The 17814-nt window shown below is 46.4% G+C and overlaps 1 protein-coding gene across 3 annotated transcripts in view; it reads left to right on the top strand.

Moving 5' to 3' along the window:
* Positions 1-227: 227 nt before the first annotated feature.
* Positions 228-17814, top strand: part of otud5a (OTU deubiquitinase 5a) — a 102069-nt gene continuing 84482 nt past the window's right edge. The window contains exon 1 of one of the 3 annotated variants that reach the window (XM_060932415.1): positions 228-1117. In XM_060932415.1, coding sequence (XP_060788398.1) covers positions 557-1117 — 561 coding nt within the window. In that variant the 5' untranslated portion in view covers positions 228-556. The remainder of the gene's footprint in view (positions 1118-17814) is intronic. The other 2 variants (XM_060932414.1, XM_060932413.1) reach the window with 2 other exon arrangements.

Here is a 17814-nt window from a genome sequence, read left to right as displayed (position 1 = left end):
GTAGTATGCGATTAAAGACATAGCCGGATCTGGACTATTTAGTGCGGTAGTATGCTGTCCAGGACGTGGCCGGTTTCTAGTCTTGCATACTATTTAGTGGTGTAGTGCGGGGTTTTGAATGAAGTCTCAGGAAAAGGCGAGCAGTGGCGGTTGTAATTTGGCAGCGCGTGCTATTTAGAAGGCAAGAATTAAATCGTGGCCGTTGCCTAGGACACTAAAGGAGAAGAAAAGCGGCTGTAAAAAGGAAGTGACGTGTGCATGCCGTCACCCGAGTGTTGATGTTTTGTGGAAAGTGGAGAACGGACGGGAAGCAGTGGCTTTGTTTTTGTTTCAAACGGCGTCGCTTTTTAACGTGAAAAAGGAAACAACCGTTCAGCTTTTCGGTGAAACGTTCAGGGGCGCTCGCGCGGGTCAACGGAACGTTCACGTCGATTGTGGATCGAACGCAGAACGTTTAAACGGAGGACTCGTCCCCCTCCCCTTCCCTTCCCCTCCCCCTTCCCTTCCCCTCCCCCCCAGCCCAGTCTGAGTTAAATAGACAGCTCGCGAAACCAACATGACGATTCTGCCCAAGAAGAAGCCGAACTCGTCCGTTGGCGTTTCTGATCACACCGACGACCCGGACCGACGGAGCGGATCCGACCCGCACCCGCATCCACACCCGCATTCCCACGCCGTGCGGACGGGCGCCAGGCCCAGAGCTTCTCCGCCGCCGTGGTCGTATCAGACCGCTCCGCCTTCGTCCAGGGAGGACAGGCGGAATGAGTCGAGCTCCCGGCCGCAGCAGGCCTCTCCTCCGCCGGTGGGTTCGGGTTCTCCGGCCGGGCCGGGAGACGGAAGCGGGATCTCCGGTGTCCGCGGAGAGCTCACGGGCGGTGTAGGATGCGGTGGTGCTGGCGGGATCGGGAGTTGCTGTTCCGGCCCGGGACTCAGCAAGAGGCGGCGTCAGGCGACTTGCACCGGAGGAGTAGCGGGCGGAGGAACCGGACCCGGCGTCTCCGGAGGCGGTGGTGTCGGTCCGAGCTCGGATCCCGAAGAAGGCGCCGGTTATAACAGCGAGGATGAGTACGAGAACGCGTCCAGACTGCAGTCTGAGGATCCGGCCACGGTGGAACAGGTACATACACTCACGGAGCTAGCTAGCTAACTAGCTCAATAATTATAGCTAGCTAGCTAACTAGCTTGAACGTCAACAAGTCGTCCCCAAAATCCACTTGGGGACATTTTATAGTCATTGTTTGTTTGTTTTAGAGAAAACTTCATCAAAAATGTTCGTATTTAATGTCAGCACCTTTTTAATTATAAACAATTTTCAAAGTAAACAGTAAGAGACTTAGCATAGCAGTAGTGTTCTCAGATTTGAATGAGCTAGCATTGTGTTTACAGCTTAGCCAGAACCTGACTGACACGTTTAGCATTAAACATTGAAGTCGTTCTTTAGCCAGCAAGGTCACTCTTTTTTTATTTTTTTAAAGTAATTTAAAGCACTTTTTAATAAAGACTGGGGTTATTGCAGCAGGCCTCCTGTCACTTCATATGGTGGGTCATTAGACAGGGTTAATGCTTCACTATTATTGTGTGTGTGTATATAATATGCTACCGTTCAAAAGTTTGGGGTCACTTTGAAATGTCCTTATTTTTGAAAGAAAAGCACTGTTCTTTTCAATGAAGATCACTTTAAACTAATCAGAAATCCACTCTATACATTGCTAATGTGGTAAATGACTATTCTAGCTGGTTTTTGGTGCAATATCTCCATAGGTGTATAGAGGCCCATTTCCAGCAACTCTCACTCCAGTGTTCTAATGGTACAATGTGTTTGCTCATTGCCTCAGAAGGCTAATGGATGATTAGAAAACCCTTGTACAATCATGTTAGCACAGCTGAAAACAGTTGAGCTCTTTAGAGAAGCTATAAAACTGACCTTCCTTTGAGCAGATTGAGTTTCTGGAGCATCACATTTGTGGGGTCGATTAAATGCTCAAAATGGCCAGAAAAATGTCTCGACTATATTTTCTATTCATTTTACAACTTATGGTGGGAAATAAGTGTGACTTTTCATGGAAAACACAAAATTGTCTGGGTGACCCCAAACTTTTGAACAGTTGTGTGTGTATGTGTGTATATATATATATATATATGGGTTGTTTTACAATCAGGGTACGCAAGCTAAAAATCACATTTAACACTTCTCTTCAATATCAAAAGGCTTGACTAAATAAACTTGGTTGTTTATTGTAGCCCTGTGATAGCTCTATTTACCATGCAAAAAAAAAAATTGGTGATAACGTTATTTTTGGTGAATGTATGGCAATATGTCATATTTAGCAAACTGTGGGTGGTGGAAATGGGCAACTGGACTTGCTTGAAGATTCTTGAAAACGTTTCACCTCTCGTCCGAAAGAGGTGAAACGTTTTCCAGAATCTTCAAGCAAGTCCAGTTGCCCATTTCTACCACCCACAGTTTACTATGACCTGGATGATTGAGAATCTTCACGGACATATTTAGCAAAATTACTCGTGTCATTTAGAAAAAGTGCTTTTTTTTGACCACAGGTAGCTCCAAAAGGGATGCACTTAAATCATTCTTTATACCATAAAACAAATATTTGGTTCCATATCATTGGAAACATAGTTAAGTTTTAATGTTGAATGCCAGTAAGTTTTCAGACTACAACCCCGATTCCAAAAAAGTTGGGACAAAGTACAAATTGTAAATAAAAACGGAATGCAATAATTTACAAATCTCAAAAACTGATATTGTATTCACAGTAGAACATAGACAACATATCAAATGTCGAAAGTGAGACATTTTGAAATTTCATGCCAAATATTGGCTCATTTGAAATTTCATGACAGCAACACATCTCAAAAAAGTTGGGACAGGGGCAATAAGAGGCTGGAAAAGTTAAAGGTACAAAAAAGGAACAGCTGGAGGACCAAATTGCAACTCATTAGGTCAACTGGCAATAGGTCATTAACATGACTGGGTATAAAAAGAGCATCTTGGAGTGGCAGCGGCTCTCAGAAGTAAAGATGGGAAGAGGATCACCAATCCCCCTAATTCTGCACCGACAAATAGTGGAGCAATATCAGAAAGGAGTTCGACAGTGTAAAATTGCAAAGAGTTTGAACATATCATCATCTACAGTGCATAATATCATCAAAAGTTTCAGAGAATCTGGAAGAATCTCTGTGCGTAAGGGTCAAGGCCAGAAAACCATACCGGGTGCCCGTGATCTTCGGGCCCTTAGACGGCACTGCATCACATACAGGCATGCTTCTGTATTGGAAATCACAAAATGGGCTCAGGAATATTTCCAGAGAACATTATCTGTGAAGACAATTCACCGTGCCATCTGCCGTTGCCAACTAAAATCCTATATTTCAAAGAAGAAGCCGTATCTAAACATGATCCAGAAGCGCAGACGTCTTCTCTGGGCCAAGGCTCATTTAAAATGGACTGTGGCAAAGTGGAAAACTGTTCTGTGGTCAGACGAATCAAAATTTGAAGTTCTTTATGGAAATCAGTGTCATTCGGACTAAAGAGGAGAAGGACGACCCGAGTTGTTATCAGCGCTCAGTTCAGAAGCCTGCATCTCTGATGGTATGGGGTTGCATTAGTGCGTGTGGTATGGGCAGCTTACACATCTGGAAAGACACCATCAATGCTGAAAGGTATATCCAGGTTCTAGAGCAACATATGCTCCCATCCAGACGACGTCTCTTTCAGGGAAGACCTTGCATTTTCCAACATGACAATGCCAAACCACATACTGCATCAATTACAGCATCATGGCTGCGTAGAAGAAGGGTCCGGGTACTGAACTGGCCAGCCTGCAGTCCAGATCTTTCACCCATAGAAAACATTTGGCGCATCATAAAACAGAAGATACGACAAAAAAGACCTAAGACAGTTGAGCAACTAGAATCCTACATTAGACAAGAATGGGTTAACATTCCTATCCCTAAACTTGAGCAACTTGTCTCCTCAGTCCCCAGACGTTTACAGACTGTTGTAAAGAGAAAAGGGGATGTCTCACAGTGGTAAACATGGCCTTGTCCCAACTTTTTTGAGATGTGTTGTTGTCATGAAATTTAAAATCACGTAATTTTTCTCCTTTAAATGATACATTTTCTCAGTTTAAACATTTGATATGTCATCTATGTTCTATTCTGAATAAAATATGGAATTTTGAAACTTCCACATCATTGCATTCCGTTTTTATTTACAATTTGTACTTTGTCCCAACTTTTTTGGAATCGGGGTTGTATTTTGATCAAATTAGTATGTAATTGTGTCAAAAAAAAGTCCTCTCCGAGACAGCTAATTTTTCAATATAAAATAACATATCTAAAATGATTATTTTCATCCTAAAATGCGGTCAATATATTGGGACATAAATATTAGAGACAACTAACACAAAGCTTACAGCCTTTATATTTAAAAGCACTATGGAAGTAGTGGATTCTGAATTGTCAAAAAAATGTCCTTTCCGAGAATCACTTAATTTGTTTCTCCCATCTTATAGCAGATTACACAAAACTACCGTACACGCATGTCAAAAAATTACCTGAAATCTGTTCTTTAACTTGTCCTTCACTTAAAAACTGGTACAAGAACCAGTTTGAATCAATTTGAATTTTGGACCCCGTGACACAAACTTTGTCCCCTGATTGTAAAACAACTCGTGTATATATAATATGCACACTTTCTCTGAACCACAGGTGAGGTGGGGAACTGAGAAAACGGCACACCTGACATCTTGGACCGTTTACAAAATACAGTTTCACGGAAAAAAATAATACAAATTATCTTTTTCGCAGTCCAGTTTCCATCAAATCATGCGCTCTGATTGGCTCACAAGCGGTCCGGAATCCTACCATCCGAACCCTGGTTACGGACCTCTGGCGACTCGTTCGTTCACAACAACAACAAAGATGGTAGCAGGTTTTTTTTTTTTTTTTTTTTGTCGGTGTTTATTTTTGCATTTCTTAGTATAATAGCATTAATTTTACAGCGTGGATAGCGATAACGACAGTCTTCACAGCAAAAGCGAGTTTTACTACCCTGATGAAGACGAAATAAAAGAAAACGTTTCAGGAGAAAGCCAAAAACCTGTAACTGTTGCTAATGGCGAGCAAATCCAGCAGTTTGAGGAGCAAAGGGCAGAAAATACAATAAAAACGATGACCTACAACCTCAATGTCTTTGGGAAGTTCTGTTGAAACCTAAAGCCTAGGTCACAACCAGCCGTACGTGCTCCTACGGCCGGTCTACGTGCAAAAAACGCAAGAAACGCACAGAGGGCGCACGTGTGACCTGCTGATTTTCGAGCCGTAGACTGGCCGCAGAGGTTCTTTGTCATGTCAAACTCTACGGGCGCTTACGGTTTTTTCAGGTTGCAAGACAAACTTACAGCCAACGTGCGTCTTTCTCCACGAACAAAAAAAAAAAATGCAGCGATTTGGGGAAACGCCAAAAATCGCACGGCCAAAAAAATCATACGTCCGGTTGTGACCGAGGCTTAAATGAAGGTCGAAAGGTGGAAGACATACCTGACGAAGAAGTAAAACATGTTGCTGTGTCGCCTTGTAGCAGGATTGTTCTAAATATGGTTTTCCCTTCGGGCGCTCTCATTTTCTGTTAGAGTTTGGTAAAGAAAAAAAAAATTTATTTACCGGCTTAAGATCAGTCCGTATCGTGAAATACTATGACCTCGGTCTTGAAAATACTTACCTCGGTGACGGTATTTCACGATACGGACCGACCTTAAGCTGGTAAATAATATATGTACAGATGCAATTTTCTATGAAATATCAATCGTAAATTAAACATATAAATGCAGGTAAGATGTTTTAGTTATGAACTTCGGTAGTCCAAACATTGAATTGTTTTAGACTTGATTCGTTTTATCTGTATGAAATCGGTAACCAATCCACAATTTACGGATTGGTCATGGACGTTTCAGTAAATTACTAGCATCTGTATTAAAATCTGTAACTACTCCGTATTTTGTATCCATTTTTATTTTTATTGTAATATCCCTCTGACTATCTGCTACCCACTTTCTACTTGGGTGAAATGTGTAAACTTCACCCCCTTCTGGTGTTGTCCGTATATTATTAGGCCAAGTTTACATTAGACCGTATCTGTCTCGTTTTCTTCGCGGATGCACTGTCCGTTTACATTAAAACGCTGGGAAACGGGAATCCGCCAGGGTCCACGTATTCAATCCAGATCGTGTCTGGTCCGGTGCTGTGTAAACATTGAGAATACGCGGATACGCTGTGCTGAGCTCTAGCTGGCTTCGTCATTGGACAACGTCACTGTGACATCCACCTTCCTGATTCGCTGGCGTTGGTCATGTGACACGACTGCTGAAAAACGGCGTGGACTTCCGCCTTGTATCACCTTTCATTAAAGAGTATAAAAGTATGAAAATACTGAAAATACTGATGCAAATACTGCCCATTGTGTAGTCATGAGGGATGTGATTTTTCCACGAATTCGCGGAATTCCGCTTTTTTCATCTCAAAACTTGAAAAAATTTTTTCCGATTTTTCCCTCATCCACATTCGTATCCTATTCGTTCCGACTTTGTTTGAAAGATGGCAGCCTCGGATTTGCATCTTTACGCCTCGATCACGGAGGCTGCCATCTTTCAACTCTTTGTTTGAAGCAAGCTTACGTACAGCTATCTAACAAGTGCGTTCATTGGTTGTTACAGAGCGATGAGCCAATCACGTACCTCGTTTCATCTCAATGACGTAGTTGCGTAAATGACGTAATTACGTCAATGAGATGAAACGAGGTACGTGATTGGCTCATCGCTCTGTAACAACCAATGAACGCGCTTGTTAGATAGCTGTACGTAACTCGCTTCAAACAGAGTTGAAAGATGGCAGCCTCCGTGATCGAGGCGTAAAGATGCAAATCGAGTTAAAGAAATCGACAGAATAATGAAAAAAAAATTCCGCTGGGAATGGTTGGAGAAAAACCGCGGCTCGCCTCGGGGCGAATTACGTCACAAGGCGCGGGGCTAGCGGGCCCTGCTCGCGCTGGTTCTTTGGGGTGTGTGTCTGTGTGAGAGAGGGAGAGTGAGTGAGAGTGAGGGAGAGTGTGTGTGTGTGTGAGCGAGAGTGTGTGTGAGCGAGTGTGTGTGAGAGTGAGCGAGAGTGTGTGTGTCAGAGTTGCATGTTGACCATTAAATTGGCTTGAATTTGTTAATCATGACAAGTTTTTTCTTGTGTGTTTGCTTGCCATTTTAGTACAATTTTTAAGTCAGAAGAACCCAGGAGCTTCGGGGGGCTTCCCCCCCTTGTCCCCCCCACCAGGCCGCTGCCCTGGACCAGCTGGGGGCCTGCGGCCCCCAGCCCCCCGGCTAAAATTTTCAGATAATTTCACCAGCCCCAAATCACATCCCTGAGTTATGATTGTCTTTAGGCTTGCCATCCTTCCACTTGCAAGTGGTAAGTGACGCGCATGCCCGATATGCACTTGGGATCTCACACACAGCGGCTCAGTCCCGAATCACTGCTCGTGCGCTTCACTCGCGCGCTCTGTGAGCCGCGCAGGGCCGGAGTGCGCACCCTCCAGAGGGCACTCGCTGTTCAGGGCAGAGTGATTTGGAGCGCAGGATGCCTGCGGAGCCGAGCGTATCCGTGTATTGGCGTTGCTGTGTGCACGCGAATCGTGTATTGGCGTTGCTGTGTGCACACTAATCGTTTTAAAAACATTAACCTGATGATCCGCTGATACGGTCTAATGTAAACCCCACCTTAGATGTTCTGCATTTCTTATCGAAAGACTCGTTTGCCAATTAGTTAGCATTGGCTCGACTTTATCTGGCACTTCTACCTCCATCATGTAGCTACCGTTGGCAGATAGCATCACCATCTTTGGAGACGATCTTTGTGACGTCAGTGTCCTTGTTCTGCAGGCTCGTAGCAACGTCTGTAAAATTAACCATCCGCAGAGATGCCTACTAGTACGGATTGGCCGTATTTTGTACGGAAAAGTTACGTAAATACGATGTTAGGGCAAACACTGTTATTCTGTATGGAATTATGAAGTCTTAAATTCCAGTGAGTTGTTTTTAAATGTCCAAGCGACTTTTTCAATCCATGCGCGATTCACGGCTATTTATTTTTACGACAACCACACATGCTGTGTGTGACATGCGCAGATTCCGCACATTTGTTCGCGCTATTTTCGATACGGTAGAATGGCCGTGCATTACACCCAGTCAAAAGGGCAATGGATACGCGCACTGCAAACTGTGTAGAACTGACATTAACATCACTCATGGTGGTCGCGATGACTGCACGCGGCATGTCAACTACAAAAAAAAAAACATATGGAGTATACTGAAATGGCGAGTCAGGCGGAAAGTAAATCTGGGGGTATCCAGCAGTTTTTTGCGAAATCTGTGGATGAAAAGACACGGAACGTGACCCGTGCTGAAGCGGTGATGGTTGACCGGTGCTTGGAGTTGAACTTGCCAATTAGTGCCATGAAATGTGAGTTAAACTTATTCAGTTTCTTTTTACATGTCTGATTTTTATTCACTGAAATATCAAACACGGGCTGTACTTCTTTAATTCAAAGTCTTTTCAGTGTTGCAAGTGCAAATGTACATGTAGTGTGATCAAAAACAGAATTTTATGATTAGTGTTGTTGGGATTGTGGCAAAAAATTGATCATTCCACTGTTTTAAATACAATTATAAATGTTATTTTATTCAATGTCTCTTCTGAAGCATTATGCTGAAGTATTTATATATTGGGACATTAAGACAACAATGTCGGACTCTCTTTTGGCATGAAATAAGATTTTTTTTTTTTTTTTTAATTTTATTAGAATCCGTTAACAGGTAGAACATTTTCCCAGGCAATATAATATAATACTTTTGAGGAGTTACATTCAATACCAATGATTGGTAGTCAACCGTAATGTCTGCAAACAGGGAACACTATTGTATTTATAAAAATGTGATATATTGTATGCTCTAGAAATTTGTTGAGTGGAAATTCAGTTGAGATGGCTGCTTGCGTTTTGTTTATTCAATTCACACAAAACAGTTCTTTTTAGTAATTTAAATGTTAAACATATTGGTATATATACCTCGTTATAATGGAAATGCGCATAAATTAATGTTACTGAAAGTCATTCCAAAATACTGAAAAATGTTTTCAAGAATACTGAAATTCAAAATTTGGGGTAGGCATCTCTGCATCCGTGATGCGTCATGTGTATGACATCAGCAACCATAATATACTGAAACGTCCATGACTAATCTGTAAATTACGAGCATCCGTATTAAAATCCGTAACCACTCTGTATTTTGTATCCTTTTTTTAAAAAAATTATATTATTTCTGTAATCTGTAGTCTATGACCTATGCGCATCTTGTCAAGCACCTACATTTTAGGATTGGCGGAAACTTTGCATTTCTCGCTTTATCATTTCTTTAATTATCCGTCTGTTAGTTTCAGTTTTGGACCAATTACTCCTGCTGGAGAAATATTTTTCATTCGTGTTTTTTATTGTCCCATGTGCGCTATTGAAGTGTTTAAAAGCCCCGAATCCACTGATGTAAATTACTAGATCGTGTTGTAATGGGTGTAAAGTTGACTGCCAACACCAGCCTTGTGTAACTTGGTAATTGTAGCTTGCAGTTTAGACTTGGTTATGAGGTTACAGAATCGAAGGAATGTCTTTGAAGACGTTTTTTTTAATTATCAAAATTCTATTTCTTTCATTTTATTAAATATCGGAATGCATTTTTGATCGCGCGGGCGGCACGGTGGTGTAGTGGTTAGCGCTGTCGCCTCACAGCAAGAAGGTCCGGGTTCGAGCCCCGGGGCCGGCGAGGGCCTTTCTGTGTGGAGTTTGCATGTTCTCCCCGTGTCCGCGTGGGTTTCCTCCGGGTGCTCCGGTTTCCTCCACAGTCCAAAGACATGCAGGTTAGGTTAACTGGTGACTCTAAATTGAGCGTAGGTGTGAATGTGAGTGTGAATGGTTGTCTGTGTCTATGTGTCAGCCCTGTGATGACCTGGCGACTTGTCCAGGGTGTACCCCGCCTTTCGCCCGTAGTCAGCTGGGATAGGCTCCAGCTTGCCTGCGACCCTGTAGAACAGGATAAAGCGGCTAGAGGTAATGAGATGAGATTTTTGATCGCTATTTTGTCGCTGCTATATTAAGTTATGAGTGTTTGAAATATGCTCTGTAATATATCAGTCCATATGTCAAAGCGATGGCCGTAAACGAGAGTTGTTGAGACCTGTGCGAGACATCGTAGGACGGAAGTAAAACGCACAGCGGAAATCAAAGCGACCGACATCTACCAACATTGTCAAAAGATGCGCGCGCCCTTTTTCAAATGCTGACGTGATCAAGCCGGAAGTTTTGTTTGTTTTGATAGCGATCAGGAAAGTTTGAAAAAAGTACGCAGTAATCGTCATTTAAACTCGTTTTTGTGCAATATTTCATTTGGAAAACAGTTTTCAAAATGGTGGCGCCGACGCTTGACGTTTCGAAGTCTCGCACAAGTCTCGTGAAGATCGCGCGGATAAGCGACGCCTGCCGTGGACCAAACGAACTAAATTCAACACGGCTAAAAACCGAATAGGCCGATAAGTATAATATTTAATTGCGATTAGTTGCCGATACGAGTCACGATATAAGGTTAGTAAAACCGAAAACGTAATCGAATAACATGTTAAGAAATAAAGCAAGTTTAAAAATGACTTCAGTTCTCGTTTTAACAAAGACTTATCGGTTAGTTATTGAGACACACTCAACCTTACAAATACAAAATACTTATTAGACGTATGTTAGACCTACCTTTTGTTGACAACTGATTTGAATGATCACGTTTGTTTAACATTTGGATTTTTTTTTTTGTATTTTGGTGACCTTTTTTTTTTAGAGGCCTTTAACAATTTTTAAAAAATTTTTTTAAAGCAGGTTCGCTTGACTTGCCATCAGTGTGTAATGCAGACTGATCACCATGGTTTCCTAATGAGCACTTTTTTTACACTGATATTCCACACTATGGGTGTAAATTGGACACCTCAATATTCCGCCTTTTGGTTGTTTACACTGAACCAAATAAAACCAGCAGGAAGCCACACGTGTGTGTGTGTGTGTGTGTGTGTGTGTGTGTTTACGTTGTGAGACAATGTTCCACAACCAGCGCAGTGACGTATCACAACAGAGCGTTGGCGTCTCGGGTGATGTATCGACACATTGGAAATATAAATACCCCGAGCATATGAACTTCCAATGAGTGTTCAAAACAGCGGCGTGTGAACTGAGTGTTGGTGCTCTTCTAAGCTGTGCACATTTATATCACTCTTCAAACCCAAGCTGAGCACCGTATCAACATATCACTTCTGTTAAATAATTCACATTTAAGGGAAGTAACAGCCACTGTGTTATTTTTATATATGCACATAAAGGAGAGACACAGACCGAGAGGGAGAGACTCAGACACGGGGGGAAGGAGAGAGAGCGTCAGACACAGGGGAGACAGGGAGAGAGAGCGACAGACATGGGGGGGAGGGAGAGAGAGCGACAGACAGAAAGGGAGAGTGTCAGACATGGAGGGGACAGAGAGGGAGAGAGAGCATCAGACATGAGGGGGAGACAGAGAGGGAGTCCGACACGAGGGGAGACAGAGAGGGAGTCCGACACGGGGGGAGAGGGAGAGAGAGCGACAGACACCGAAAGGGAGAGAGTCAGACATGGAGGAGGGAGGGAGAGTGAGCGACAGACAGAGGGAGAGAGTCAGAAATGGGGGAGACAGAGGGAGAGTGAGCGACAGAGGGAGAGAGTCAGACATGGGGGAGACAGAGAGGGAGAGCGAGCAACAGACAGAGGGAGAGAGTCAGACATGGGGGAGACAGAGGGAGAGCGAGCAACAGACAGAGGGAGAGAGTCAGACATGGGGGAGACAGAGGGAGATCGAGCGACAGAGGGAGAGAGTCAGAAATGGGGGAGACAGAGGGAGGGAGAGCGAGCGACAGAGGGAGAGAGTCAGAAATGGGGAAACAGGGAGAGTGAGCGACAGACAGAGGGAGAGAGTCAGACATGGGGGAGACAGAGAGGGAGAGAGTCAGACATGGGGGGGAGACAGAGGGAGAGCGAGCGACAGGCAGAGAGAGAGTCAGACATGGGGGAGACAAAGAGGGAGAGCGAGCGACAGACAGAGGGAGAGAGTCAGACATGGGGGAGACAGAGAGGGAGAGCGAGCGACAGACAGAGGGAGAGAGTCAGACATGGGGGAGACAGAGAGGGAGAGCGAGCGACAGACAGAGGGAGAGAGTCAGACATGGGGGAGACAGAGAGGGAGAGCGAGCGACAGACAGAGGGAGAGAGTCAGACATGGGGGAGACAGAGAGGGAGAGCGAGCGACAGACAGAGGGAGAGAGTCAGACATGGGGGAGACAGAGAGGGAGAGCGAGCGACAGACAGAGGGAGAGAGTCAGACATGGGGGAGACAGAGAGGGAGAGCGAGCGACAGACAGAGGGAGAGAGTCAGACATGGGGGAGACAGAGAGGGAGAGCGAGCGACAGACAGAGGGAGAGAGTCAGACACGGGGGAGACAGAGAGGGAGAGCGAGCGACAGACAGAGGGAGAGAGTCAGACACGGGGGAGACAGAGAGGGAGAGCGAGCGACAGACAGAGGGAGAGAGTCAGACACGGGGGAGACAGAGAGGGAGAGCGAGCGACAGACAGAGGGAGAGAGTCAGACACGGGGGAGACAGAGAGGGAGAGCGAGCGACAGACAGAGGGAGAGAGTCAGACACGGGGGAGACAGAGAGGGAGAGCGAGCGACAGACAGAGGGAGAGAGTCAGACACGGGGGAGACAGAGAGGGAGAGCGAGCGACAGACAGAGGGAGAGAGTCAGACATGGGGGAGACAGAGAGGGAGAGCGAGCGACAGACAGAGGGAGAGAGTCAGACATGGGGGAGACAGAGAGGGAGAGCGAGCGACAGACAGAGGGAGAGAGTCAGACATGGGGGAGACAGAGGGAGAGCGAGCGACAGACAGAGGGAGAGAGTCAGACATGGGGGAGACAGAGAGGGAGAGCGAGCGACAGACAGAGGGAGAGAGTCAGACATGGGGGAGACAGAGAGGGAGAGCGAGCGACAGACAGGGAGAGAGTCAGACATGGGGGAGACAGAGAGGGAGAGCGAGCGACAGACAGAGGGAGAGAGTCAGACATGGGGGAGACAGAGAGGGGGAGCGAGCGACAGACAGAGGGAGAGAGTCAGACATGGGGGAGACAGAGGGAGGGAGAGCGAGCGACAGACAGAGGGAGAGAGTCAGACATGGGGGAGACAGACAGACAGAGGGAGAGCGTCAGACATGGGGGAGACAGAGGGAGGGAGAGCGAGCGACAGACAGAGGGAGAGAGTCAGACATGGGGGAGACAGAGGGAGGGAGAGCGAGCAACAGACAGAGGGAGAGAGTCAGACATGGGGAGACAGAGGGAGGGAGAGCGAGCGACAGACAGAGGGAGAGAGTCAGACATGGGGGAGACAGAGGGAGGGAGAGCGAGCGACAGACAGAGGGAGAGAGTCAGACATGGGGGAGACAGAGGGAGAGCGAGCGACAGACAGGGAGAGAGTCAGACATGGGGGAGACAGAGGGAGGGAGAGCGAGCGACAGACAGAGGGAGAGAGTCAGACATGGGGGAGACAGAGAGGGAGAGCGAGCGACAGACAGAGGGAGAGAGTCAGACATGGGGGAGACAGAGGGAGGGAGAGCGAGCGACAGACAGAGGGAGAGAGTCAGACATGGGGGAGACAGAGACAGACAGAGGGAGAGCGTCAGACATGGGGGAGACAGAGGGAGGGAGAGCGAGCGACAGACAGAGGGAGAGCGTCAGACATGGGGGAGACAGAGGGAGAGCGAGCGACAGACAGGGAGAGAGTCAGACATGGGGGAGACAGAGGGAGGGAGAGCGACAGACAGAGGGAGAGAGTCAGACATGGGGGAGACAGAGGGAGGGAGAGCGAGCGACAGACAGAGGGAGAGAGTCAGACATGGGGGAGACAGAGACAGACAGACAGGGAGAGCGTCAGACATGGGGGAGACAGGGAGGGAGAGCGAGCGACAGACAGAGGGAGAGCGTCAGACATGGGGGAGACAGGGAGGGAGAGCGAGCGACAGACAGAGGGAGAGAGTCAGACCTGGGGGAGAGGGAGAGCGAGCGACAGACAGAGGGAGAGAGTCAGACCTGGGGGAGACAGAGAGGGAGGGAGAGCGAGCAACAGACAGAGGGAGAGTGTCAGACATGGGGGAGAGAGAGAGGGAGGGAGAGCGAGCGACAGACAGAGGGAGAGAGTCAGACATGGGGGAGACGGAGAGAGAGAGCGAGCGACAGGCAGAGAGAGAGAGTCAGACATGGGGGAGACAGAGGGAGAGAGAGCGACAGACGGAGAGGGAGAGTGTCAGACATGAGGGGGAGACGGAGAGACAGACACAGAAAGGGAGAGTCAGACGGAGGGGGAAGAGGGAGAGACGGACACGGAGAGAGTCGGACACAGGGAGGGGGAGAGAGAAAGAAAGGGAGGAGAGAGGGAGAGAAACACAGACAGACACGGGGGGAGAGAAAGGGGTGGGGGAGGGAGAGACAGACACACACACACACACACACAGAGACGCACACACGGTGAGAGAGAGAGAGACACGCACACACGGTGAGAGAGAGAGAGACACACACACACGGTGAGAGAGAGAGAGACACACACACACGGTGAGAGAGAGAGAGACACACACACACGGTGAGAGAGAGAGAGAGACACACACACACACACGGTGAGAGAGAGAGAGACACACACACACACGGTGAGAGAGAGAGAGACACACACACACAGGGTGAGAGAGAGAGACACACACACACAGGGTGAGAGAGAGAGACACACACACACAGGGTGAGAGAGAGAGACACACACACACAGGGTGAGAGAGAGAGACACACACACAGGGTGAGAGAGAGAGACACACACACACAGGGTGAGAGAGAGAGAGAGACACACACAGGGTGAGAGAGAGAGACACACACACAGGGTGAGAGAGAGAGACACACACACAGGGTGAGAGAGAGAGACACACACACAGGATGAGAGAGAGACACACACACAGGGTGAGAGAGAGAGACACACACACAGGGTGAGAGAGAGAGACACACACACAGGATGAGAGAGAGACACACACACAGGATGAGAGAGAGACACACACACAGGGTGAGAGAGAGAGACACACACACAGGGTGAGAGAGAGAGACACACACACAGGGTGAGAGAGAGAGACACACACACAGGGTGAGAGAGAGAGACACACACACAGGGTGAGAGAGAGAGACACACACACAGGGTGAGAGAGAGAGACACACACACAGGGTGAGAGAGAGAGACACACACACAGGGTGAGAGAGAGAGACACACACACAGGGTGAGAGAGAGAGACACACACACAGGGTGAGAGAGAGAGACACACACACAGGGTGAGAGAGAGAGACACACACACAGGGTGAGAGAGAGAGACACACACACAGAGGAAGTGCATGAGACTGACGGAGACCCAGAAACGGAGTGTGTGAGAGAGATTCAGATAGACACATGGAGAGAGAGAGAGGGTGAGTATGTATATCAGAGTGAAAGTGAACGAGGAAGAGAGGAGTTGAGAGACTTGTGCACACGTTTGCTGATCAGAAATATGTTGGAGGAGAAAGTGAAGAGAAGTCGCAAGTGATTTGAGGCAGAAAGGCGTGCGGACCTTACACGACGGAGACGTTTGAATTAGTGCTGCTCTTGGAAAGAACATCAGTGTTAAAAGCCTCCCAGTCCTGTCCTGCCCTGCCGGCTGTCCCTTTTACACAGACGTTGATTCCAGCGCCGTTACTCCCAGTCGTTCTGGTTCAGAGGCGCAGCAACACAGCAGAGCAACATAATGACTCCTCTTTCATCTCTCTCTCTCTCTGCTTCTTTTTGTCCATATTCTGGTTAAAGAGTTTTGTAAAGTTGCAAAAGTTTACTTTGTGATGTCATGACCAAAGGAGACTTTTTCCGTGAATTAAATTATTTAAGAAATAAATTGTCCTTTCTTTTCTCCAGTCTGTTGTATTTTATTTTATTCGAAGTAAAAAAATGTACCCTTTTAAAAAAAAAAAAAATTTTACATTTGTAATTTGATATGCGAATGGTTATGAGGAATAATTAATATGCAAATTAGCATGTGACGTCGTGATATCATCCAGCGACTTGGAGTGCCTTTTGAGCATGCTTTCACTACTTTTCCTCTGAAACACGTTTACGGTGTTTGGACTAAACGCCGTGAACGCACAAATCTGCAGACGTGCTGGTTTCCGGTTTGGAGAAAATAAACGCACAGACACGTTCAGGTGTTCCGACTACGTGACACCGTGCTAATATTGTGAAATCTTTTCGAATGGCATCCTGGCACCAATGATGTCGTCATCATCTTTTTCTTGTAAATCCAGTGTATTCTTCCTGTATGTCCCTGGAGATCTATGTATTGTTCCTGGGTGTCTCTGGAGAGCCTCGTGGTTCTTGGGTTTCCTCAACCCTGCAGCAAGCATGCCACTGGGTGGATTAGCTTCTCTAAAGTGCATGTGTGATAGACGAGTGTCCTATTCAGGATGTATTCCGACCACAAGCCCAGTTTTCCTGGGATAGGCTCTGGATCCAATCTCATTCCGACTGAGATAAAACACGAACTGAAGCTGAAAGGATGGATGAAGTATCTTTTCCTCGAAATGTCTCCCGTGTGCCAGTGTATGCTACGATTCTCTAATCAGCTTCTGTTCATTATGGGAGACAGTTTTCAGAAATTTTTATGGAGTTTGTTTTTTTTAAAAGGAGCATTTTTGTTTTGGCAATACTGAGGAAGTACGTAACCGGATGATGGATGCGTTTGTGTAAATTGGCGAACGTGTAGCAAGAATAGACCCTATCTGTAGATGTCCGGTGTGACTAATACTGTATATTAATCATATATACCATGCACTAAGGGGCTCCGGTTGAAATTATGGATTCCCTGAGGTGACTTGGATCGTTATTCTGGCTAACGCGACAAAGCTCTCCGAGCTATTGGTCTGGCCAAGATATTAAGCCCAACCGTTTCCCAGAGCCCGTGGTTGACCCGCCTCCCTGAAATGCCTCAGTTTGCTACTGGTCGAAGCCAGAAAAGGCTGTGACGAAGCTTAAACCAATCACATCACTCTTTCCTCTGACGTATGCAACGCGACGGGGCTAACTGGTAGATTAAACTCTTACCGAAGCCGGTCGGGAGCAAGGCGAAAACGTCCTTCCTTTCAATAAATACCTCCAGGGCTGCTCTTTGCTCCGTTTTCAATGAGAACTTCCCGTTGAATGCTTTCAATACAGCATCTATGCGTAATAGATGCGGAAGCGTGAATGAAGCGCTTCCGGCATAGATTCTGTAAACAATCTATGGCTTCCGGTTGCAGTTCTACTTAACGTCACTGCCTTGAACACGCCTCTATCCAGGGCCGTTGGAGATGCTCAAAGTTGATTGGTTCCCAATTTTTCGGGAGCTTGGAAGAGCTGTAGATAGCTTGCCTGGCCAGACTAAGCTCGCAACAGGCCCTCGTGTTGCGTCATGCTTAGGATGGGCGGGCCCAGGCTATTGGATCGTACTATTTTGTGAGAGGCGGAGCCATGAATAAAATGGTACTATACCAGTCATCGAAGAGAATCCATAATTTCAACCGGAGCCTCTTAGTGCATTTTTTTTTTTTTTTTTTTTTTTAAT

Source organism: Neoarius graeffei, chromosome 10, assembly GCF_027579695.1.
Source record: "Neoarius graeffei isolate fNeoGra1 chromosome 10, fNeoGra1.pri, whole genome shotgun sequence".
Taxonomy (NCBI): Eukaryota; Metazoa; Chordata; class Actinopteri; order Siluriformes; family Ariidae; genus Neoarius; species Neoarius graeffei.
This window is presented reverse-complemented; position numbering and strand designations above follow the sequence as displayed.